The sequence below is a fragment of the Pseudopipra pipra genome, chromosome 2, assembly GCF_036250125.1.
Source record: "Pseudopipra pipra isolate bDixPip1 chromosome 2, bDixPip1.hap1, whole genome shotgun sequence".
NCBI lineage: Eukaryota > Metazoa > Chordata > Aves > Passeriformes > Pipridae > Pseudopipra > Pseudopipra pipra.
In genome coordinates, this window is record NC_087550.1 from 118,816,768 (window position 1) to 118,839,316 (window position 22,549).

The following is a 22,549-nucleotide window of genomic DNA, read 5'->3' on the forward strand; positions in this document are numbered from 1 at the left end:
TTCGTGCCGCAGTGGCAGCAGTGCAGCAGTGACATTGTTGGCTGCCTTGGCTGCCCTGGCTGTCGTGCCGGTGGTGACATACGCGGCCGCAGTGGCAGCAAGTCGCTGCCTTGGCTGAGATGGCAGCGTTTGCTCCCTGTCCCTCACCCTGGGCAGGCTCGGAGTTTGCCCCTGGCTGGGCTGGGAGCTGCGCTTGTCCATCTCCGTCTTCTTCTACTTCTAAAACTTCTCTCAGTCCTCTGTGGCAGAGAGATCCCGGCTCCTTCCCAGTCCCGTGGTGCTCCAGCTGTGACGAGTCAGTGGGGCCACACGGGACAGGGTTTTCTTCTGCTGGTGACAGTGGTTTGCCACTGCCCTCTTCCTGTGGGGACAGTGGTTTTAAATGTCCTCTTTCCCGTGGGGACAGTGGTTTTAAAATGTCCTCTTCCTGTGGGGACAGTGTTTTTCCAATGTCCTCTTCCAGCTGGGAGAGCTCTTGGACATTGGAGTCCCTTCTGACTGGACATCTTCCCCTTGGGACACTTGTTTGCCAAGGCCATCTGTCCCTTGGCACAGCTCTTTGTCTTCTTCCTGCTGGGACTGTCCTTGGCTTGTAATGCCCCCCCAGGAGCGGCAGGCCGGCTGCCAGGAGTGGGGCCTCTGTGGTGCCAGCACGGAGCAGGAGCCTCCTGTGCAGCTCCTGCAGCAGCTGCGTGTCAGAGACGAGGCTGAGGTCTGTGGCCAGCAGGGAGCAGGCCCCTCCTGTGCAGCTCCTGCCAGCAGCTGCGTGTCGGACACGAGGCTGAGCTCTGTGCCAGGCTGGTGCTGAAGGAATATCTCCAGCTTCAGTTTGCAAGCCAGTATCCTCAATTTCTAAACCCCCAGGAAAAGCAAGTGTTAGGGCTCATGGGAAGAGAGTGTCTCCTCCTCTACGGGCACGTGGTCAAAGCAGCCCCAAAAGGAGCAGAGAGGACAAACCAGACTGCTGGGGCAGGAAGTGACAGGAACCAGCCTGGTCAGTCCCACTGACTGGTACGGATCTGTGAATGGAAAAACGTTCCTGTTTGCAGTTGGAAGGGAAGAAAAGGAAGGAGACAAACCAGAGGGTCATCAAGCCCGACCAATTAACATTCCCAAAGACAGGACCCAGACCCACCCTGCCAGTCACACCAACTGGCTCAGGATCCAGCAAGTGCTGGAAATCAGGATTTTGCAACTGTCTGTGTCACACTCGGTGGAGGTCAGACCTTTGGAAACCAGCTGTCTTTTGGCTCTTTGTCCTCCCAGGATGATCTGTGTGCTCGGCTTCGGGTACCAAATACTGCAAAGCCCACAAAACAGACCTGATTTTAAAACAACACCCACAAACCCTCCAGCTCCCAAACCCAAGGCCAATGGAAAAACATCTCCTACGTCCTGGCAGGGAGTAGGCGCTTCCTGGGACAATGTGCTCCAGTGCCAACGAATTCCAGCTTCACTCTAAGCAGGGAACTGCCACAGCTGCACTGTTTAAAGAGATGCAAAAGCATCAACATCCAAGTGCAGGCGAGAAAATGCTGGAAACAATCCCAGGGGGCGAGTAGATCAGCAGGAGAAATATACACAAGGGTGGACTCACTTGCTGTGAACGGAACTGTTGGAATCCAAGCTTGTCCACGGGTACAGCTGCAGGCAGAGCAATCTTCTCTACTAAGGGGTACACTATCTTCTCTACTATCTTCTCTGTACACTATCTCTTCTACTAAAGGGGTCAGTACACAGTCTTCTCTAATAAGGGGGTCAGTACAAAATCTTCTCTACTAAAGGGGAAAGAAACCTCTCTGCTACCTGGAGAAATAAAAGAGAGATCAGTCCAAACCCTACCGACTATGGCAGGAGAAACAGAAAAGGCACAGGATCATTTCCCACAATACCTACTCTTATCAATACTCCAAAGGATTGGAGCCGAGTCTGTCTCTTCTCTTGGTTGCCAACTGAAAGTAAAGACAGTCACAAGCATATGAATTCTCTTTCTCTCCACTAATGGGCACTCCAGAGAGGTTGCACAGTGCCTGGCAAGTTAAACGGGAAGGCTGAGAGAAAGGATCCAAGGAAATGAGGAGATCAAAGTTCCGTGACAAAGTTGTGTGGAAGTTTCCAGAGCATTTGTACGCTCTGGAGTCTCCCGTGAATTCTCCCTGCCCTTCAGAAATGCTGAGTTCCTGACCCAAAGGAGGGAATTCCATCAGACAAAAAGGAATGAGCTGAGCACTAACAGAAGGAGGAGCTGGAATTCCTACAGAGAGGGGTTCTCCACCTTAGTATTTTGTGCAGCTGCTCCAAGTTCATCCCGTTGCCATCATCAGGGAATGTCAGGCTGATGTGGTCGTGGATGACTGTCCTGTCAGTCCCAACCTGCTCTGCACTCCCATCCGGGTCATGGCATTGTCTGCAGGAAAAGAAGGGGAAAAGGCTGGGATATTTGAAGCAAAACCCAAACAGTTGAAGTGGGAACACAGTTTGAATTGCTTCAGCTGCCAGAGAGTCCGTGTTCCACGCTGACTCCAGTCCCAATGTTACGATGAAGCAGCTGCATCCCGACCCGGTGACCCTGCCCCAAAGCCAACAGCCAGTTCCACAGCTCTTGTGGGTTGATTGTTCTTACAGCCCCACAGAGGCAAACACTGTAGGTGGAGGCGAGTGGCTGAGGCGTGAGAATGGAAATGCAGCCAAGACAGGGCTCTGGTTTCCTTTGCTGCCCCCAAAGCAGCTGGTGCAATATTTACTTTCTCCCAGCCACGGGCTGGCTCTCCCCGAGGGAGCTCCAAAGTGCTTCAGACTCACCTTGCTCTGGACAGGATGGGAAAGAGCTGCCCCGAGTGCAACAGAAAGCACGGCTGCACAAAGCTTGTCCAGCTGGGGAGGGTCCTTCCTAGGAACATGAAGTACCAATTGTATCCATAGGGACAACTTCATCCAAGGGATTGCAGCCTCAACAAAAGAGGGCATCCAGGTCCAGGTGACAGATGGGAAGGGTTTGGGCTGTTCAAACAGCTGCACCCACTCACCATGTTGTCAGCCTGCAAAGGGTCAGTCCTTCCCACAGCCACGGGGCTCTGCTTCCCTCCTTGGTGGCAGCTCTGGCCTTCCCTGCAGGAAAAACTCCTGTTGGCTTTGGTTGGGTGAATTCTCTGGGCAAGGGAAGGGAAGCAAACATGGCAAGCTCTTGCTCCACCAAGGCACCTGTGAGTTCTGCAAGTGCACTGAATGTCAGGGGTGACTGAGTGGTGCCCTCGGTCTGCGGGAACCTGGGGCAAAGCTGAAGGAAACCACAAACAAGGGCATCGGTTTGTGCTCTCCAAGCACACCCAGCCAGACAGCAGGAGGCCAGAGAAAGGAACCCTAAAGGGAGCTGTTTTGTACAGCACTACCAAAGGCCGTCATTTAACTGACTTTTCGATACTGGCACACTGGGACCTTGTCAAGGGACTGTTCCTACAGCTCTTGGAGGGGACATTCAGCACAGTCTCCTACCTTCCTGTGAGAATGGGTGACGCCGCCATCCTGTTCAAGGGGTCAGTCCGGTGTCCAGCGTGGATGCAGCTGGAGGGATGTCCAGGCTGCTGGGCTTGCTGGGGGTACCTTTGCAGGGACAGGGTTCCCTGCAGAAGGCGGCTTTCTGTCTTCTGTGCCAACGAGTTGTCACGCACAGGCTGTTCTTTCAGACCTTTCTGGAAACAGGTCTGAGGTCTGGGGGTCTCTGGGGCTCTCGATCCCCCTCCAGTCTGTGGTCACTTCTTGGCCTCGTTGTGGCGCCTGTGCTGTTCCGTGCTGTGCTGGTCTGCGGGAGATGTTGGTCCCGGCAAAGCGCTGCCCGCCCTGCGCTGTCTGGGCCGGGCCTGGCGCTGGAGCGGGGCCTAATGGTGCGGCTGTGCCGGCCTGCGGGGCCAGCGGAACAGCCTGTGCACAGCGCGGAGCGTGCGCCTCAACAGGGAGGGACGTTTCCCGGGGACAGCCCTGGGGGCTTCCCTGCCCTCTGCCCCTGGGGACACGGCCTGGGCTGCAACTGCTGGTGTCACGTCTGCAGCTGGGCTTTGTCCCAGCTCCTGCTGTTCCTGTGGCTGCTGGGGGCACCCCTGCACCTCCAGCGCAGCCTTGCTCAGGACGTGCTGCATTAATTTCTGAGCTGTGTCCCACAGATCTTGGCTGCCCTGGGAGGGGTTCCGGGACCCTGCTGGAGTGTAGGACTCAGTGATGGATGAAGTGTCCACCTCCAGCACAGCCTTGCTCAGGATGTCATGGATGAGGGGCTGGACTGTGTCCTGCAGAACTTGGCTGCCCTGGGAGGAGCTGCGGGACCTTGCTGGGGTCTGCTCCTCACTGGTGGATGGAGAAGTGTATGCTTTTGGTTGCTTGGTAGAGAGAGGCCGCTGGGACTTGCTCGGGATGTAGAGATAGCTGGGCCCCTCCAGGGGGTCGTCGTCGCTGCCCGGGCCCAAGGGTTTGTCATCGTGCCCTTGGGACAGCCCTTGGACTCTGTTGTCTTGCCCTTGAGAAAGCTCCTTGGCCTGGTCGTTCTCCCCTGGCCCTTGGCACAGCTGTTCCTCTTGGTCTGCTTTCTCTTGGGCGAGTCCTTGGCTCTTGGACTCCTCCCCCTGGGCTGGCTCTTGGGGCCTGTCCCTCTCCTGCTCTGGCTTTCTGGGGACTGGGCAGTAAGGACTGCGGAGCAAAAACTCTTCAATCCAGTCGTCTCTGCCCTCGTACTTCTCCCTGTACTCCCGTTCCATTTGCTCGGCTTTCTGTCGTGCCAGCTCTTCACCCTTCTGCCTCCTCTCTTCGTTGATGTTGTAATTGCAGGACAAATGGGCTTCCAGCCACTTCTCCACGTACTTCTGCCTCCTCTGGTGTTCCCGTTCCGCTGCCTCGTCTCTTGGCTTGCGGAACCAGTTCCTTATTCTTTTCATTCCTCCAAACACGCCACTCCTGGGCCGCCCCTGTGGGTGCTCCAGCTGAGACTCCACGTCCGGCTCCTTCCCAGTCCCGTGGTGCTCCAGCTGTGACGAGTCAGTGGGGCCGCACGGGACAGGGTTTTCTAATGCTGGTGACAGTGGTTTGCCACTGCCCTCTTCCTGTGGGGACAGTGGTTTTAAAATGTCCTCTTCCCGTGGGGACAGTGGTTTTCCAATGTCCTCTTCCTGTGGGGACAGTGTTTTTCCAATGTCCTCTTCCAGTTGGGAGAGCTCTTGGACATTGGAGTCCCCTTCTGACTGGACATCTTCCCCTTGGGACACTTGTTTGCCAAGGCCATCTGTCCCTTGGCCCAGCTCTTTGTCGTCTTCCTGCTGGGACTGTCCTTGGCTTGTAATGCCCCCCAGGAGCGGCGGGCCGGCTGCCGGGAGTGGGGCCTCTGTGGTGCCAGCACGGAGCAGGAGCCTCCTGTGCAGCTCCTGCAGCAGCTCCGTGTCTGAGATGAGGCTGAGGTCTGTGCCAGCAGGGAGCAGGCCCCTCCTGTGCAGCTCCTGCAGCAGCTCCGTGTCAGAGACGAGGCTGAGCTCTGTGCCAGGCTGGTGCTGCAGCGGTGCCGTGCCGGGTTGGCTGTGTTGGCTGGCAGGAGCGGCCGAGGGAGTTGCAGGCAGAGGAAGAGGCTCCCAGCTGGCGCCGGCAGCGAGCGCGGGCCGGGCTGGGGCCTCCTGTGCCCCCGTGCTGGGGGGCAAGAGCAGCCTGGGCACGGGGCTCTTGGGCCGTGGGGGCAGCCGGGGAGAGGGGCTGCGGGCCCGTGGCCCCGTGTGCCCTGCGCTGCCCAGCTCTGTGCCCCGGCTCACGGTGTCCCTGGGGCTCTCTGGGCAGGGCAGCGCTGGTACTGGGGGCTGCCGTGGCACTGGTGGTAGCGGTGGCTGCTGGGGTAGTGGTGGCAGCCGTGGCAGCTGAGGCATCTGTGCCAGTGCTGGCAGCTGTGGCAGCTTGGGCAGTGGTGGCAGTGGCGGCTGTGGCTGCGGTGGAACCAGTGGCAGTGCTGTCAGTGGTGGCAGTTGTTTCTTCCTTGTCTGCCATGGCAGTGGTGGCAGCCATGGCTTATCCATCTCCGTCTTCCTGCTTTTGTCCCTCTCCATCTTCCTGTTCTCCTCCTCAGAAATCTCCATCTTCCTTGTCTCCTGTGGCTGCCGTGGCAGTGGTGTCAGAGGTGGCAGAGATGACAGTGGTGGCTGCCTTGGCTGCCCTGGCAGTGGTGACAGCGTTGGCTGCCTTGGCTGCTGTGACATTGGTGGCAACGATGGCAGTGTTGGCTGCCTTGGCTGCTCTGGCAGTGGTGGCAGCAGTGGCTGCCTTGGCTTCCATGCCGGTGGTGACATTCGTGGCCGCAGTGGCAGCAGTGACATTGTTGGCTGCCTTGGCTGCCCAAGGGCCTCATCCAGACCCCTCTGGAACACTTGCAGAGACAGTGACTCCACCACCTGCCTGGGGCACTTATTGCAAGGCCTGGGCACTCCTGCCGGGAAAAATTGGTTTTAATATATGAGGTGAACGTTCCCTGGTAGAACCTGCTCCCCACACCCCGGGACCCCCAAACCCGCTCCCCACACCCCGGGACCCCCAAACCCGCTCCTCACACCCTCAGCACCCCCAAATCCGCTGCGATTCCCCCCCCCCCCCCCCCGCGCGCTCCCGCCGTTTCCCGCCCCGCCCCGCCCCGCGCGCCCCCTCAGGCGCCCTCAGGGGCTGCCCAGGCGAAAACACCCACAAAAACCGACAAAGAAACCGAAAACTCAACCGGCCCAACGCTCGCCTCTCCCCAGAACCAGCCCTTGCATTTCATTTCGCCGCCACTGCTGCTCCTGGCCTGGCTAAAGGCACAAACGACTCAAAGGGCCACCTGGCCTCAAACTCCCCTCTTTCAAATGCAAACCTTTCCCCTCCAAGGACTCACAATAACACAAACTTGCATCCTGACACATTGGCATCTGCTTTTCCCTGTCGCCCTCCGCCAGAAGCGCCGCTGGCCGGGGCTCGGAGCCCGAGGGGTCGCTCCCAGTCCTCCCCAGTGCCCGCAGCGCCTCCCCCAGCAGGGAGGGAGCGGAGAGACCCGGGGAGAGTCCTGGGGCTGGGGGAGCAGGGACGGGCTGGGCCGGGAGGGACCCCAAAGCTCGGCCGGTGCCACCCCTGCCATGGCCAGGGACACCTTCCCCCAGCCCAGCTCGCTCCAAGCCCCGGCCAGCCCGGCCTTGGGCACTGCCAGGGATCCAGGGGCAGCCACGCAATCTGGGGCAGGTTTTCCAGGAAGGCTTTGGCGTTGGGAACAGCTTGTGCAGAATTCCCCTATTCCAGTCCTCAAGTTGCTGAGAAGGAGTTGGGGAAGGGAGCACCTGGCATTTGTAAATGCTCGCAGTCGGGAGGAGCAGCAAAAGTCAGAGAGTCCACAAACACTCAGCATCTTTTGTGAAATATTTATTAATTATGGTGAATATACTAGTACAAGAAAGAGATGAACTGGGTTGGGAATTTCTCTTTGCTCAAGAGACCTTTTGTGGCCGAGAGACTTCAGGTTGGAGGAATGAGTGAGACTTGGATGTTCTCTCTTTCCCTCCAGCTGTTTTTTGCCAGGACTGACAAAGCAGGCAAAGCCTGCTCAAGGAAGGTGCTTTGCAAGCTGCATCAACACATTCCTTCCTCCAGCAGGGGAAGGGGAGAGGGGAAGAGAAAGGGAAGGCACTGCCAGAAGCAGCCCAGAGGGCAGGGGGCACATGGCCCGGCCTGGGAGAGCTGTGACAAGGACCCAGCTCGGGGGGGTGGTGTTACTTTCCCCTTGGCTGTGAGTTTGGCAGTTGGACAATGTTTCCTAAAGAAACTTTCTTTAATGGTCGAGAGCCCGTGGCTGAGCTCTCAGGTGAACTGCACTCATATGGGAGCAAACAGTAGAATATTATAAAGGCAATATATTTGGTATATTACATGAGCGATAATAAATTATTAAATATAATATTAAATGTAATATTTTCATTACTGTCCTTAAGAACTTATTAGAGTTTAAAGTTATTTAATCATTAATATTATTAATATAATAGGATATTTTCTTCACTATTAAAACAAACTAAGTGTGGAAATTCCTGTGTTAGTTCTGGGCCTACTCTAAAAGCACAGGTCAGTGGCTTTGGGACAGAGGGGAAGGGTGAAAGGGAAGAGAGAAAGGAAGAGATGAGTTAAAGAGGGAGAGAGAGAGAGAGAGAGAAAGAAAGAGAAAGAGAAAAAGAGATCATCCATTCTGGTTCCAGTGTCAGTGCAGCTCTGGGAGGTCAGTCTGGAATCCAGTGTCCATCCAGCTGATGGGATGTCAGTCCTTGTTCCAGCATCAATCCAGCTGAAGGGTTGTCCAGGGTCCTGGATTTGCTGGGGGGACCTTTTCATGGCCAGGGTTCCCTCCACTCTGAAGGTGGATTTCTCACTTCTGTGCAAATTTCTCACTTGTGTGCAAATCACTGGTGGTAGAATCATTTGCATGTGCAGCTGCTGGTGGAATCGAAGCTTTAACTGGGCGAGTTCTGCCTTGAGTTCTTCACACACAGGCCATTGGATTTTTTTCCACTTCTCGTAGTTCAATCTGGCAATGAAATAAAAAAGAGCTTGAAAACCATACAACACTGTGTATTAGAACTGCTACGGAACAGGCAATAAACCCCAGAAACAAGTGAACTGTTAGTTGGAAGGATGGAACTGTTTTAACAACGTACCTGGTTTTGTGTCTGTCCCTCTCAGTGCTGCTCAGCCGTTCACTGTCGGATTCTAAAGCAGTTGTGCTGCAAAGCTCTCTGAGGTCACAGTTTTCTTGCTGCTTCTCCCCCTGATCCAAATGGATACACTCAGTTTTTGCTGAGGGAACATCAGGATCTGCTGACGGCTTTGGAGTACTGCTCTCCTCTGAAATAATGACATCTTCATCTTCGTCACCATCATCGTGGTGGTTGATTGTTCTGTCATTTAGTTAAGGTGTCCTCGAAGACACAGGTGCTGCACAACTCGGCGTCTTCCGTGTGCAGCTGAGCAGGGACACATTAAACTGATCATTGAACTACACAAATATTTGTTTCAAACCACGTTTAGTGTTTCTCTGAGCACCATTAAAAACTCCCACTCCATAACGAGAAAGGGATGTCCCCCTGCCAGAGATTTTAAGATGTGCAGCCAGAGTAAATCCCTTCATTATAAAAACAAGTGCCTGACATGCCCACACTGAAGTTACCACCTTCACACACTGGTTTGAAACAGAAGACTCAGTATTTCCCGGAACATCTCCACACCCCCATTCCTTAAGCAGCAGAGCTTGGGGAAAACATACTATGGAGTGTTATTAAGTTGCTGCAGCGCTGTCCTGAGCAGTTTATAGTGTTGAGCCCCTTGTCAGAAAGTGTCCAGAGCTCACCTTTTCTTGGACCCGGCCCGGGGCAGCCCCGGCACTTGTGGCCTTGCAGCCCCCGCTGTGCCCGGAGCCCTGGGGGGCTTTGCCCTCGGTCCCACACGAGCCCCGCTCTCCACAGGGCACAGCTTTGCAGGCTGGGCTGGGCGGCGCAGCAGGAATCGGCCCCGTGGCCGTGCCAGGCACTCGTGGGCAGTGTCTCCATGGCCCGGGCTGGGCCGGGCACGAGGGGTGTCCCTCAGGGCTCTGCCTCGGCCCCGCGGCTCCTCAGGGCCGTGGGCAGGGACACGCAGTGGCACCAGCGCACCCTCAGCACGGGGCAGGGCACAGGCAGCTGAGCGGGGCAGGGCACACCCCGCAAGGACGGGGCCATCCACAGCCCCCTGCACAGGCTGCACAAGTGGCACCACCACAACCTCAGCAGCTTCCACAAGGCCAGGGGCCAGCTGCTGCCCCTGGCTCGGGGCAGTCCCAAGACTCACACAGTCATCAGGGAAGAGCCCTCCAGGATCCCCCAGTCCCACCCTCCCCCAGCACCACCACGCTCCCCCCTAATCCCTGTCCCCAAGGGACACATCTCTGTGGCACACCAGGCTGACTTTTATCACCCCTGGCTTCACACACAGCAATAAAAAGCGGGACCTGAGAAGCTGAAATGGGAGGAACAGCTTTAATTTTTGACAAGTCTCTGCTGGGGATCCAAACCCTCCCTGCAGAAAGACGTCCAGCTTGGCAGGGCTGAGATGTTTCCTCGCTGCTCACACAGCAAGCCCCTCAATTCCAGAGAGCAGGGGGAGCCTGCAGAGGTTTGCCCTTTATCCCAGGCCCTCTTCCCTTGGTCCAGATGCCTCCCTCTCTTCTTCCCTGCTTGCCTCTCTTTCTGCCATGCCTTCCTTCCCTTCTTCTTTTCTTCTTCCCTTCTTCTTCTTCTCCTATTTCTCCTTCTTCATCTGGTCCTTCTTCTCCTTCTCCTATTTCTCCTTCTTCATCTTGTCCTTCTTCTCCTTCTCCTTCTCTGTGGTGGGTTGACCTTATCCGGGCACCAGGTGCCCACCCAGCCACTCTATCCCTCCCCTTCCCAGCCCGACAAGGGAGAGAGTAAGGTGGAAAACAACTCGTGGGTGGGGAGAAGGCAGTTTATTTAAAGCAAAAAGTAAAGCTGAGGGACTGGAGCACAAGTGCTGTGAGAAGAGGCTGAGGGAGCTGGGGGGGCTCAGCCTGGAGAAGAGGAGGCTCAGGGGAGACCTCCTCACTCTCTACAACTCCCTGACAGGAGGTCGTAGCCAGGTGGGGGTTGGTCTCTTTTCCCAGGCAACCATCAGCAAGACAAGAGGGCTGGGTCTTAAGCTGTGCCAGGGGAGGTTTAGGTTGGATATTAGAAAGAATTTCTTTGCAGAGAGGGTGCTCAGCCATTGGAATGGGCTGCCCAGGGAAGTGGTGGATTCTCCGTCCCTGGAAGTTTTTAAAAAGAAACTGGATGTGGCATCAGTGGAACTGATTCTGTGATTCTGTGACTCTATGATTCTTCTTCTCTTCTTCTCTTCTTTCTTCTTTCTTCTTTCTTCTTTCTTCTTTCTTCTTTCTTTCTTTCTTTCTTCTCTTCTTCTCTTCTTTCTTCTTTCTTCTTTTTCTTCTTTCTTCTTTCTTCTTTCTTCTTTCTTCTTTCTTCTTTCTTCTTTCTTCTTCTCTTCTTTCTTCTTTCTTCTTCTTTCTTCTTTCTTCTTTCTTCTTTCTTCTTCTTCTTCTTTCTTCTTTCTTCTTTCTTCTTTCTTCTTTCTTCTTTCTTCTTTCTTCTTTCTTCTTTCTTCTTGTCTTCTTTCTTCTTGTCTTCTTTCTTCTTTCTTCTTCTTCTTTCTTCTTCTCTTCTTTCTTCTTTCTTCTTTCCTGCTGGGGCAGGAAGTGACAGGAACCAGCCTGGTCAGTCCCACTGACTGGTACGGATCTGTGGAATGGGAAAAACGTTCCTGTTTGCAGTTGGGAAGGGAAGAAAAAGGAAGGAGACAAACCCAGAGGGTCATCAAGCCCGACCAATTAACATTCCCAAAGACAGGACCCAGACCCACCCCTGCCCAGTCACACCAACTGGCTCAGGATCCAGCAAGTGCTGGAAATCAGGATTTTGCAACTGTCTGTGTCACACTCGGTGGAGGCCAGACCTTTGGAAACCAGCTGTCTTTTGGCTCTTTGTCCTCCCAGGATGATCTGTGTGCTCGGCTTCGGGTACCAAATACTGCAAAAGCCCACAAAACAGACCTGATTTTAAAACAACACCCACAAACCCTCCAGCTCCCAAACCCAAGGCCAATGGAAAAACATCTCCTACGTCCTGGCAGGGAGTAGGCGCTTCCCGGGACAATGTGCTCCAGTGCCAACGAATTCCAGCTTCTCTCTAAGCAGGGAACTGCCTGTTTAAAGAGATGCAAAAGCATCAACATCCAAGTGCAGGCGAGAAAATGCTGGAAACAATCCCAGGGGGGCGAGTAGATCAGCAGGAGAAATACACACAAGGGTGGACTCACTTGCTGTGAATGGAACTGTTGGAATCCAAGCTTGTCCACGGGTACAGCTGCAGGCAGAGCAATCTTCTCTACTAAGGGGTACACTATCTTCTCTACTATCTTCTCTGTACTCTATCTTCTCTACTAAAGGGGTCTGTACACTATCTTCTCTACTAAAGGGGTCTGTACACTATCTTCTCTACTAAAGGGGAAAGAAACGTCTCTGCTACCTGGAGAAATAAAAGAGAGATCAGTCCAAACCCTACCGACTATGGCAGGAGAAACAGAAAAGGCACAGGATCATTTCCCACAATACCTACTCTTATCAATACTGCAAAGGATTGGAGCCGAGTCTCCCTCTTCTCTTGGTTGCCAACTGAAAGTAAAGACAGTCACAACCATGTGAATTCTCTTTCTCTCCACTAATGGGCACTCCAGAGAGGTTGCACAGTGCCTGGCAAGTTAAACATAGCACAGGTGCTGTGAGGAGAGGCTGAGGGAGCTGGGGCTGTTCAGCCTGGAGAAGAGGAGGCTCAGGGGAGACCTCCTCACTCTCTGCAACTCCCTGACAGGAGGTTGTAGCCAGGTGGGGGTTGGTCTCTTTTCCCAGGCAACCATCAGCAAGACAAGAGGGCTGGGTCTGCAGCTGTGCCAGGGGAGGGTTAGGTTGGAGATTAGAAAGAATTTCTTTGCAGAGAGAGTGCTCAGCCATTGGAATGGGCTGCCCAGGGAAGTGGGGGATTCTCCGTCCCTGGAGGTTTTTAAAAAGAGACTGGTTGTGGCATCAGTGCCATGGTCTGGGAACTGCAGCGGGGTTGGATCAAGGGTTGGAGTTGATGATCTCGGAAGTCCCTTCCAACCCAGCTGATTCTGTGATTCTGTGATTCTATGATTCTTCTTCTCTTCATTCTTCTTCTCTTCTTTCTTCTTCTCTTCCTTCTTCTTTCTTCTTCTCTTCTTTCTTCTTCTCTTCTTTCTTCTTCTTCTTCATTCTTCTTCTCTTCTTTCTTCTTAGAATCATAGAATCAGCTGGGTTGAGAGATCATCAAGTCCAACCCTTATCCAGTACCGCTGCGATTACTGGGCCATGGCACTAAGTGCCACATCCATCTTCTCTTCCTTCTTCTTCTTCTTCTTCTCCTCCTCCTCCTCCTCCTTCTTTTACTTCCTCTTTTCCTTTTTCTTCTCCTTCTCCTTTATCAAATCATCACCCTCCACTTCCTCAGGCACGTTACAATTTCTGAGTTAAGCAAAGGGGAGAGAAAAAACCACAACAGAAAGAGCTGAACATCACCAGGGGATCAGCTCAGAGCTAAGAGCAGGCTGCAGATGTTCCCTGGAATGTGGCATTCCCGGGACTGCGCCTCAGGGCTCGGGGAGCAGAACCACTTCTGCACAACTGCTCCGTTCCCCCCGCCACCTTCCCACCCTTCCCACGCGCCTCGCACTGCACCCACGGCTGCTCTGGCTGCTTTCTGCCAGGGAAAAACCAGCACAGCTTGCCCATCAAAGGCTCCTGCTCAGCACTCGGGGGAAACCAACCACAGCCACAGCCTGGCAAGGCCTTTGCTCTCCCTGGCCTTGCCACTCACTGCATCTCCTCACCTGGCACAGCCAAGGGACGTTCCTCCTTCTTCTTCCTCTGCAGCTCGTTCCCGTCATCACTCAGCTGCTCTCCAGGGCTGCTCTGCTGAGTCAAAAAGGACAAGATTTTAAAAGACCACCGTCAATAAGACAGTTCTAGCACAGAAAGCACCTTTACAAAGTCCAGGGACAGAAGCAGTGGAGGAACACTCCGATATTTCTACTCGCACCACAGTGCAAAAACCACTCAAAAGGCTTTTTCTTGGATCTTCCTGTTTTTTGCTTTTTCTCTTAGAAAGCTTTACAAAAGCTTTTTGCTTTTACAAAGCTGTAGAGATGAGGAATTGTGTGAAGCCATGTCTGTCAGCCCAAACATTCCTGGAAATGCACGTTGGAGAACAAAGACTGAAATCCGGAGTGTTGGATTCCAAAATGCTGATCCTGGACAGGGCACACCCTGAAGGTGCCTCACCAGTTCAGCCCCAGTCGGGGAAGCAAAGAAAAGCCCAAACCCACCAGCCCAGCCGGCCCCTCGCCCCACGTTTGGCTGTTTCTGTCCCTCCCTGAACTGCAGGGTCAGGAGCACTGGGAGCCCACGGACAACTCTGCTCCAGGGAGATTGCAAAGCCGGGCTCAGGGCAGGGCGGGCTCAAGTGTCCCCGCTGCTCAAAGGAACAGCCCAGCCTCAGCCAGGGCCATTTGGGGCTGCATTTGGTTCCTGCTCAGGGCTCCTGGTGCAGCTCAGTGAGCACCAGAGCTGGCACAGCCAGCAGGGACAGGGGAGGGAGAACAACCAGCCCCACGGGTGGGGGCAGGTCAAGGCTGCCCCTCGTCAGGGGGTGGAATTCACCTCCCAGGAACAAAGGGCTGAGGAACCAGGTCAGTCCTTCCCTGCCCGGCTTCTTCCAACGCCTGCACCCCCCAGGGCTGCAGGACACCAGAGTGTGTGCAGAGAACTGGGCTGGCCCAGAGGGCTGGGATCCAGATCAGCTCTGAAGCCAAGCCATGGATTTGTGGGCCAGGCAAAGGAAGCAGCACAAGGGCAGAAAGGAGCAGCCATGCAGGGATGGGATCCCATCCCTCTTGTGGGGAGGCAAGAGGTGCAGGACACCTTACAGTGCTCAGGAAATGACAGCATCAGGTCCGTGTTTCTGTTCTGGGCTGGAAAGTTACCTTCTGAAAGCCTGGAGCACTCCTGGCAGAAAAACCTTTGGAGAAGCCCTTGCAACTGTGGTATCCCTGTGCCCACATGACAAGTGTGGGGCAAGACAGCTGGGGGAAAACCAGAGAAAAGGGGGAAGTTACATTCCCATGGAAACAGAAGCTGGAACAGTAACTGAAGTTACAGGGGGAAATGCAGTTGCTGCTTCCTGCATGGAATGTGGTTGGTACACAGGAAACATATTCCAGGATGATTCCTCACACAACACATCACACTCTCCCATTGGGAAAGAACCCAAATCCATGTGTGCTGAAGGATTATCTCCAGCTTCAGTTTGCAAGGCAGTATCCTCAATTTCTAAACCCCCAGGAAAAGCAAGTGTTAGGGCTCATGGGAAGAGAGTGTCTCCTCCTCTACGGGCACGTGGTCAAAGCAGCCCCAAAAGGAGCAGAGAGACAAACCTGACTGCTGGGGCAGGAAGTGACAGGAACCAGCCTGGTCAGTCCCACTGACTGGTACGGATCTGTGGAATGGGAAAAACGTTCCTGTTTGCAGTTGGGAAGGGAAGAAAAAGGAAGGAGACAAACCCAGAGGGTCATCAAGCCCGACCAATTAACATTCCCAAAGACAGGACCCAGACCCACCCCTGCCCAGTCACACCAACTGGCTCAGGATCCAGCAAGTGCTGGAAATCAGGATTTTGCAACCGTCTGTGTCACACTCGGTGGAGGTCAGACCTTTGGAAACCAGCTGTCTTTTGGCTCTTTGTCCTCCCAGGATGATCTGCGTGCTCGGCTTCGGGTACCAAATACTGCAAAAGCCCACAAAACAGACCTGATTTTAAAACAACACCCACAAACCCTCCAGCTCCCAAACCCAAGGCCAATGGAAAAACATCTCCTACGTCCTGGCAGGGAGTAGGCGCTTCCTGGGACAATGTGCTCCAGTGCCAACGAATTCCAGCTTCACTCTAAGCAGGGAACTGCCACAGCTGCACTGTTTAAAGAGATGCAAAAGCATCAACATCCAAGTGCAGGCGAGAAAATGCTGGAAACAATCCCAGGGGGGCGAGTAGATCAGCAGGAGAAATACACACAAGGGTGGACTCACTTGCTGTGAACAGAACTGTTGGAATCCAAGCTTGTCCACGGGTACAGCTGCAGGCAGAGCAATCTTCTCTACTAAGGGGTACACTATCTTCTCTACTATCTTCTCTGTACTCTATCTTCTCTACTAAAGGGGTCTGTACACTATCTTCTCTACTAAAGGGGTCTGTACACTATCTACTCTACTAAAGGGGTCTGTACACTATCTTCTTTACTAAAGGGAAAGAAACATCTCTGCTACCTGGAGAAATAAAAGAGAGATCAGTCCAAACCCTACCGACTATGGCAGGAGAAACAGAAAAGGCACAGGATCATTTCCCACAATACCTACTCTTATCAATACTGCAAAGGATTGGAGCCGAGTCTGTCTCTTCTCTTGGCTGCCAACTGAAAGTAAAGACAGTCACAACCATATGAATTCTCTTTCTCTCCACTACTGGGCACTCCAGAGAGGTTGCACAGTGCCTGGCAAGTTAAACGGGAAGGCTGAGAGAAAGGATCCAAGGAAATGAGGAGGTCAAAGTTCCGTGACAAAGTTGTGTGGAAGTTTCCAGAGCATTTGTACGCTCTGGAGTCTCCCGTGAATTCTCCCTGCCCTTCAGAAATGTTGAGTTCCTGACCCAAAGGAGGGAATTCCATCAGACAAAAAGGAATGAGCTGAGCACTAACAGAAGGAGGAGCTGGAATTCCTACAGAGAGGGGTTCTCCACCTTAGTATTTTGTGCAGCTGCTCCAAGTTCATCCCGTTGCCATCATCAGGGAATGTCAGGCTGATGTGGTCGTGGATGACTGTCCTGTCAGTCCCAACGTGCTCTGCACTCCCATGTGGGTCATGGCATTGTCTGCAGGAAAAGAAGGGGAAAAGGCTGGGATATTTGAAGCAAAACCCAAACAGTTGAAGTGGGAACACAGTTTGAATTGCTTCAGCTGCCAGAGAGTCCGTGTTCCACGCTGACTCCAGTCCCAATGTTACGATGAAGCAGCTGCATCCCGACCCGGTGACCCTGCCCCAAAGCCAACAGCCAGTTCCACAGCTCTTGTGGGTTGATTGTTCTTACAGCCCCACAGAGGCAAACACTGTAGGTGGAGGCGAGTGGCTGAGGCGTGAGAATGGAAATGCAGCCAAGACAGGGCTCTGGTTTCCTTTGCTGCCCCCAAAGCAGCTGGTGCAATATTTACTTTCTCCCAGCCACGGGCTGGCTCTCCCCGAGGGAGCTCCAAAGTGCTTCAGACTCACCTTGCTCTGGACAGGATGGGAAAGAGCTGCCCCGAGTGCAACAGAAAGCACGGCTGCACAAAGCTTGCCCAGCTGGGGAGGGTCCTTCCTAGGAACATGAAGTACCAACTGTATCCACAGGGACAACTTCATCCAAGGGATTGCAGCCTCAACAAAAGAGGGCATCCAGGTCCAGGTGACAGATGGGAAGGGTTTGGGCTGTTCAAACAGCTGCACCCACTCACCATGTTGTCAGCCTGCAAAGGGTCAGTCCTTCCCACAGCCACGGGGCTCTGCTTCCCTCCTTGGTGGCAGCTCTGGCCTTCCCTGCAGGAAAAACTCCTGTTGGCTTTGGTTGGGTGAATTCTCTGGGCAAGGGAAGGGAAGCAAACATGGCAAGCTCTTGCTCCACCAAGGCACCTGTGAGTTCTGCAAGTGCACTGAAGGTCAGGGGTGACTGAGTGGTGCCCTCGGTCTGCGGGAACCTGGGGCAAAGCTGAAGGAAACCACAAACAAGGGCATGGGTTTGTGCTCTCCAAGCACACCCAGCCAGACACCAGGAGGCCAGAGAAAGGAACCCTAAAGGGAGCTGTTTTGTACAACACTACAAAAGGCCGTGGGGACCCCTGGTGGTCTAGTGGTTAGGATGCAGCACTGTCACTGCCGTGGCTCGGATTCGATTCCTGGTCAGGGAAACTCCCCTGGGCAGATGGAGCTCGTCAGCCCCGTAAAGCCATCCGTCTAAGAGAAGGTCACTCTAAACAAACCTACGTCCTGAGGACCTCACTGCCACTGTCCAAGCTTGCTCGGCCCCGGCAGATGAACCTCAGGATTAAAGGGTGGGCTCAGTTCAGAGCACACTGTGTCTCACCTTAAAAATCCATTGCACAGGCTCGAAGGGTTTCCCAAATCTTCGCTCACGAAGACTGGCCATACACTATACACACAAAAGGCCATAATTAAATTGATTTTCGATACTGGCACACTGAGACCTTGTCAAGGGACTGTTCCTACAGCTCTTGGAGGGGACATTCAGCACAGTCTCCTACCTTCCTCTGAGAATGGGTGACGCCGCCATCCTGTGCAAGGGGTCAGTCCGGTGTCCAGCGTGGATGCAGCTGGAGGGATGTCCAGGCTGCTGGGCTTGCTGGGGGTACCTTTGCAGGGACAGGGTTCCCTGCAGAAGGCGGCTTTCTCTCGTCTGTGCCAATGAGTTCCCATGCACAGGCTGTTCTTTCAGACCTTTCTGGAAACAGGTCTGAGGTCTGGGGGTCTCTGGGGCTCTCGATCCCCCTCCAGTCTGTGGTCACTTCTTGGCCTCGTTGCGGCGCCTGTGCTGTTCCGTGCTGTGCTGGTCTGCGGGAGATGTTGGTCCCGGCAAAGCGCTGCCCGCCCTGCGCTGTCTGGGCCGGGCCTGGCGCTGGAGCGGGGCCTAATGGTGCGGCTGTGCCGGCCTGCGGGGCCAGCGGAACAGCCTGTGCACAGCGCGGAGCGTGCGCCTCAACAGGGAGGGACGTTTCCCGGGGACAGCCCTGGGGGCTTCACTGCCCTCTGTCCCTGGGGACACGGCCTGGGCTGCAACTGCTGGTTTCATGTCTGCAGCCGAGCTTTGTCCCAGCTCCTGCTGTTCCTGTGGCTGCTGGGGGCACCCCTGCACCTCCAGCGCAGCCTTGCTCAGGATGTGCTCGATTAATTTCTGAGCTGTGTCCCACAGATCTTGGCTGCCCTGGGAGGGGTTCCGGGACCCTGCTGGAGTGTAGGACTCAGTGATGGATGAAGTGTCCACCTCCAGCACAGCCTTGCTCAGGATGTCGTGGATGAGGGGCTGGACTGTGTCCTGCAGAACTTGGCTGCCCTGGGAGGAGCTGCGGGACCTTGCTGGGGTCTGCTCCTCACTGGTGGATGGAGAAGTGTATGCTTTTGGTTGCTTGGAAGAGAGAGGCCGCTGGGACTTGCTCGGGATGTAGAGATAGCTGGGCCCCTCCAGGGGGTCGTCGTCGCTGCCCGGGCCCAAGGGTTTGTCATCGTGCCCTTGGGACAGCCCTTGGACTCTGTTGTCTTGCTCTTGAGAAAGCTCCTTGGCCTGGTCGTTCTCCCCTGGCCCTTGGCACAGCTGTTCCTCTTGGTCGGCTTTCTCTTGGGCGAGTCCTTGGCTCTTGGACTCCTCCCCCTGGGCTGGCTCTTGGGGCCTGTCCCTCTCCTGCTCTGGCTTTCTGGGGACTGGGCAGTAAGGACTGCGGAGCAAAAACTCTTCAATCCAGTCGTCTCTGCCCTCGTACTTCTCCCTGTACTCCCGTTCCATTTGCTCGGCTTTCTGTCGTGCCAGCTCTTCACCCTTCTGCCTCCTCTCTTCGTTGATGTTGTAATTGCAGGACAAATGGGCTTCCAGCCACTTCTCCACGTACTTCTGCCTCCTCTGGTGTTCCCGTTCCGCTGCCTCGTCTCTTGGCTTGCGGAACCAGTTCCTTATTCTTTTCATCCCTCCAAACACGCCACTCCTGGGCCGCCCCTGTGGGTGCTCCAGCTGAGACTCCACGTCCGTCTCCTTCCCAGTCCCGTGGTGCTCCAGCTGTGACGAGTCAGTGGGGCCGCACGGGACAGGGTTTTCTAATGCTGGTGACAGTGGTTTGCCACTGCCCTCTTCCTGTGGGGACAGTGGTTTTAAAATGTCCTCTTCCCGTGGGGACAGTGGTTTTCCAATGTCCTCTTCCTGTGGGGACAGTGTTTTTCCAATGTCCTCTTCCAGCTGGGAGAGCTCTTGGACATTGGAGTCCCCTTCCAACTGGACATCTTCCCCTTGGGACACTTGTTTGCCAAGGCCATCTGTCCCTTGGCACAGCTCTTTGTCTTCTTCCTGCTGGGACTGTCCTTGGCTTGTAATGCCCCCCAGGAGCGGCAGGCCGGCTGCCAGGAGTGGGGCCTCTGTGGTGCCAGCACGGAGCAGGAGCCTCCTGTGCAGCTCCTGCAGCAGCTCCGTGTCTGAGATGAGGCTGAGGTCTGTGCCAGCAGGGAGCAGGCCCCTCCTGTGCAGCTCCTGCAGCAGCTCCGTGTCAGAGACGAGGCTGAGCTCTGTGCCAGGCTGGTGCTGCAGCGGTGCCGTGCCGGGTTGGCTGTGCTGGCTGGCAGGAGCGGCCGAGGGAGTTGCAGGCAGAGGAAGAGGCTCCCAGCTGGCGCCGGCAGCGAGCGCGGGCCGGGCTGGGGCCTCCTGTGCCCCCGTGCTGGGGGGCAAGAGCAGCCTGGGCACGGGGCTCTTGGGCCGTGGGGGCAGCCGGGGAGAGGGGCTGCGGGCCCGTGGCCCCGTGTGCCCTGCGCTGCCCAGCTCTGTGCCCCGGCTCACGGTGTCCCTGGGGCTCTCTGGGCAGGGCAGCGCTGGTACTGGGGGCTGCCGTGGCACTGGTGGTAGCGGTGGCTGCTGGGGCAGTGGTGGCAGCCGTGGCAGCTGAGGCACCTGTGCCAGTGCTGGCAGCTGTGGCAGCTTGGGCAGTGGTGGCAGTGGCGGCTGTGGCTGCGGTGGAACCAGTGGCAGTGCTGTCAGTGGTGGCAGTTGTTTCTTCCTTGTCTGCCATGGCAGTGGTGGCAGCCATAGCTTATCCATCTCCGTCTTCCTGTTCTCGTCCCTCTCCATCTTCCTGTTCTCGTCCCTCTCCATCTTCCTTTCCTCCTCAGAAATCTCCGTCTTCCTTTTCTCCTGTTGCTGCCGTGGCAGCGGTGTCAGTGGTGGTAGCGTTGGCTGCCGTGGCAGTGCTGCCAGTGGTGGCAGCGGTGTCAGTGGTGGCTGCCTTGGCTGCCCTGGCAGTGGTGGCAGCAGTGGCAGCGATGACTGTCTTGGCAGTGGTGGCAGCGATGGCGGTGTTGGCTGCCTTGGCTGTCGTTCCAGTGGTGGCAGCAGTGGCAGCAGTGACATTGTTGGCTGCCTTGGCTGCCCTGGCTGTCGTGCCGGTGGTGACATACGCGGCCGCAGTGGCAGCAGTCGCTGCCTTGGCTGAGATGGCAGCGTTGGCTCCCTGTCCCTCACCCTGGGCAGGCTCGGAGTTTGCCCCTGGCTGGGCTGGGAGCTGCGCTTGTCCATCTCCGTCTTCTTCTTCTTCTAAAACTTCTCTCGTCCTCTGTGGCAGAGAGATCCCGGGAGCTGCTTCCTCCTGCGAGAGAGGCTCTCCTGGGAGTGGGCACCCCCGGGCTCTGTGCCCCTCAAACCCCCGTGGGCAGGGCAGGGCTCTGTGATGTCACAAGGGTCTCCGGGCACCCCCATGTCCCGTGTCACAAAGGGCCCTGGAAGGTGCCCGTGTCACAAAGGGCCACCCCCGGACAGCGGCACCGCCCGGACCCGGCCCGGGGCAGCCCCGGCACTTGTGGCCTTGCAGCCCCCGCTGTGCCCGGAGCCCTGGGGGGCTTTGCCCTCGGTCCCACACGACCCCCGCTCTCCACAGGGCACAGCTTTGCAGGCTGGGCTGGGCGGCGCAGCAGGAATCGGCCCCGTGGCCGTGCCAGGCACTCGTGGGCAGTGTCTCCATGGCCCGGGCTGGGCCGGGCACGAGGGGTGTCCCTCAGGGCTCTGCCTCGGCCCCGCGGCTCCTCAGGGCCTTGGGCAGGGACACGCAGTGGCACCAGCGCACCCTCAGCACGGGGCAGGGCACAGGCAGCTGAGCGGGGCAGGGCACACCCCGCGAGGACGGGGCCATCCACAGCCCCCTGCACAGGCTGCACAAGTGGCACCACCACAACCTCAGCAGCTTCCACAAGGCCAGGGGCCAGCTGCTGCCCCTGGCTCGGGGCAGTCCCAAGACTCACACAGTCATCAGGGAAGAGCCCTCCAGGATCCTCCAGTCCCACCCTCCCCCAGCACCACCACGCTCCCCCCAATCCCTGTCCCCAAGGGACACATCTCTGTGGCACACCAGGCTGACTTTTATCACCCCTGGCTTCACACACAGCAATAAAAAGCGGGGCCTGAGAAGCTGAAATGGGAGGAACAGCTTTAATTTTTGACAAGTCTCTGCTGGGGATCCAAACCCTCCCTGCAGAAAGACGTCCAGCTTGGCAGGGTTGAGACGTTTCCTCGCTGCTCACACAGCAAGCCCTTCAATTCCAGGGAGCAGGAGGAGCCTGCAGAGGTTTGCCCTTTATCCCAGGCCCTCTTCCCTTGGTTCAGAGCTTCCCAGCTTGGTCTTGAACACTTCCAGAGATAGGGCATCCACACCTTCTCCGGGCAACTTCTGCCAGCGGCTCCCCTCTCACAGGGAAGGATTTCTTCCCAATATTCCATCTAGCCCTGCCTGAGGGACTCTCAGAGCCCCTCGCAGCAGTTGGAAGGCGCCTTATGGGGCAGGGGCGGCAGCGCGAGCCTGCGGGGAACCGTCCCCCGCATTCCGGGGGAAGCTGTTTGACGAGCCCGTGACGAGGCAGCGGATCCTTCCCCCGCTCCGGCGGAACTGCCTCGGGAGGACAACGCCTAAAAAGGGCGCTGGGGTCCGTCTGTGGGAGCGGCCGCGCAGAAATCGCAGCGCAAAGACCCTCAGCCCTCACAGCCGCGCAGAAATCGCAGCGCAAAGACCCTCAGCCCTCACGGCCGCCCCGGCCCCTCACAGCGCCCGCCCCTCACGGCCCCGCCCCTCACGGCCC

At 56.0% G+C, this 22,549-nt stretch overlaps 1 protein-coding gene across 13 annotated transcripts; it reads right to left on the minus strand.

Annotated features, from left to right (window-relative positions):
- Positions 1-956: 956 nt before the first annotated feature.
- LOC135410449 (histone-lysine N-methyltransferase 2D-like) lies at positions 957-21,771 on the minus strand. 13 transcript variants are annotated; one of them, XM_064647173.1, is made up of 11 exons: positions 17,980-21,771; positions 17,351-17,426; positions 17,176-17,257; positions 16,952-17,039; positions 16,425-16,556; positions 16,042-16,179; positions 12,023-12,092; positions 11,884-11,970; positions 1,393-1,484; positions 1,227-1,300; positions 957-1,019 (listed from the first exon to the last, which is right to left on the minus strand). In XM_064647173.1, the coding sequence occupies exon 1, from the start codon at positions 20,997-20,999 to the stop codon at positions 18,363-18,365; it is 2,637 nt and encodes an 878-aa protein (XP_064503243.1). In that variant the 5' UTR covers positions 21,000-21,771; the 3' UTR covers positions 957-1,019; positions 1,227-1,300; positions 1,393-1,484; positions 11,884-11,970; positions 12,023-12,092; positions 16,042-16,179; positions 16,425-16,556; positions 16,952-17,039; positions 17,176-17,257; positions 17,351-17,426; positions 17,980-18,362. The 13 variants fall into 13 exon arrangements, 8 of the variants coding, with proteins under 8 accessions (XP_064503243.1, XP_064503238.1, XP_064503240.1 ...); XM_064647168.1 differs by lacking the exon at positions 11,884-11,970 and adding an exon at positions 1,598-1,684 and having other exon boundaries at positions 11,994-12,092; XR_010428696.1 differs by lacking the exons at positions 11,884-11,970; positions 17,980-21,771 and adding an exon at positions 1,598-1,684 and having other exon boundaries at positions 11,994-12,092; positions 17,176-17,272; positions 17,351-17,374.
- Positions 21,772-22,549: the final 778 nt, after the last annotated feature.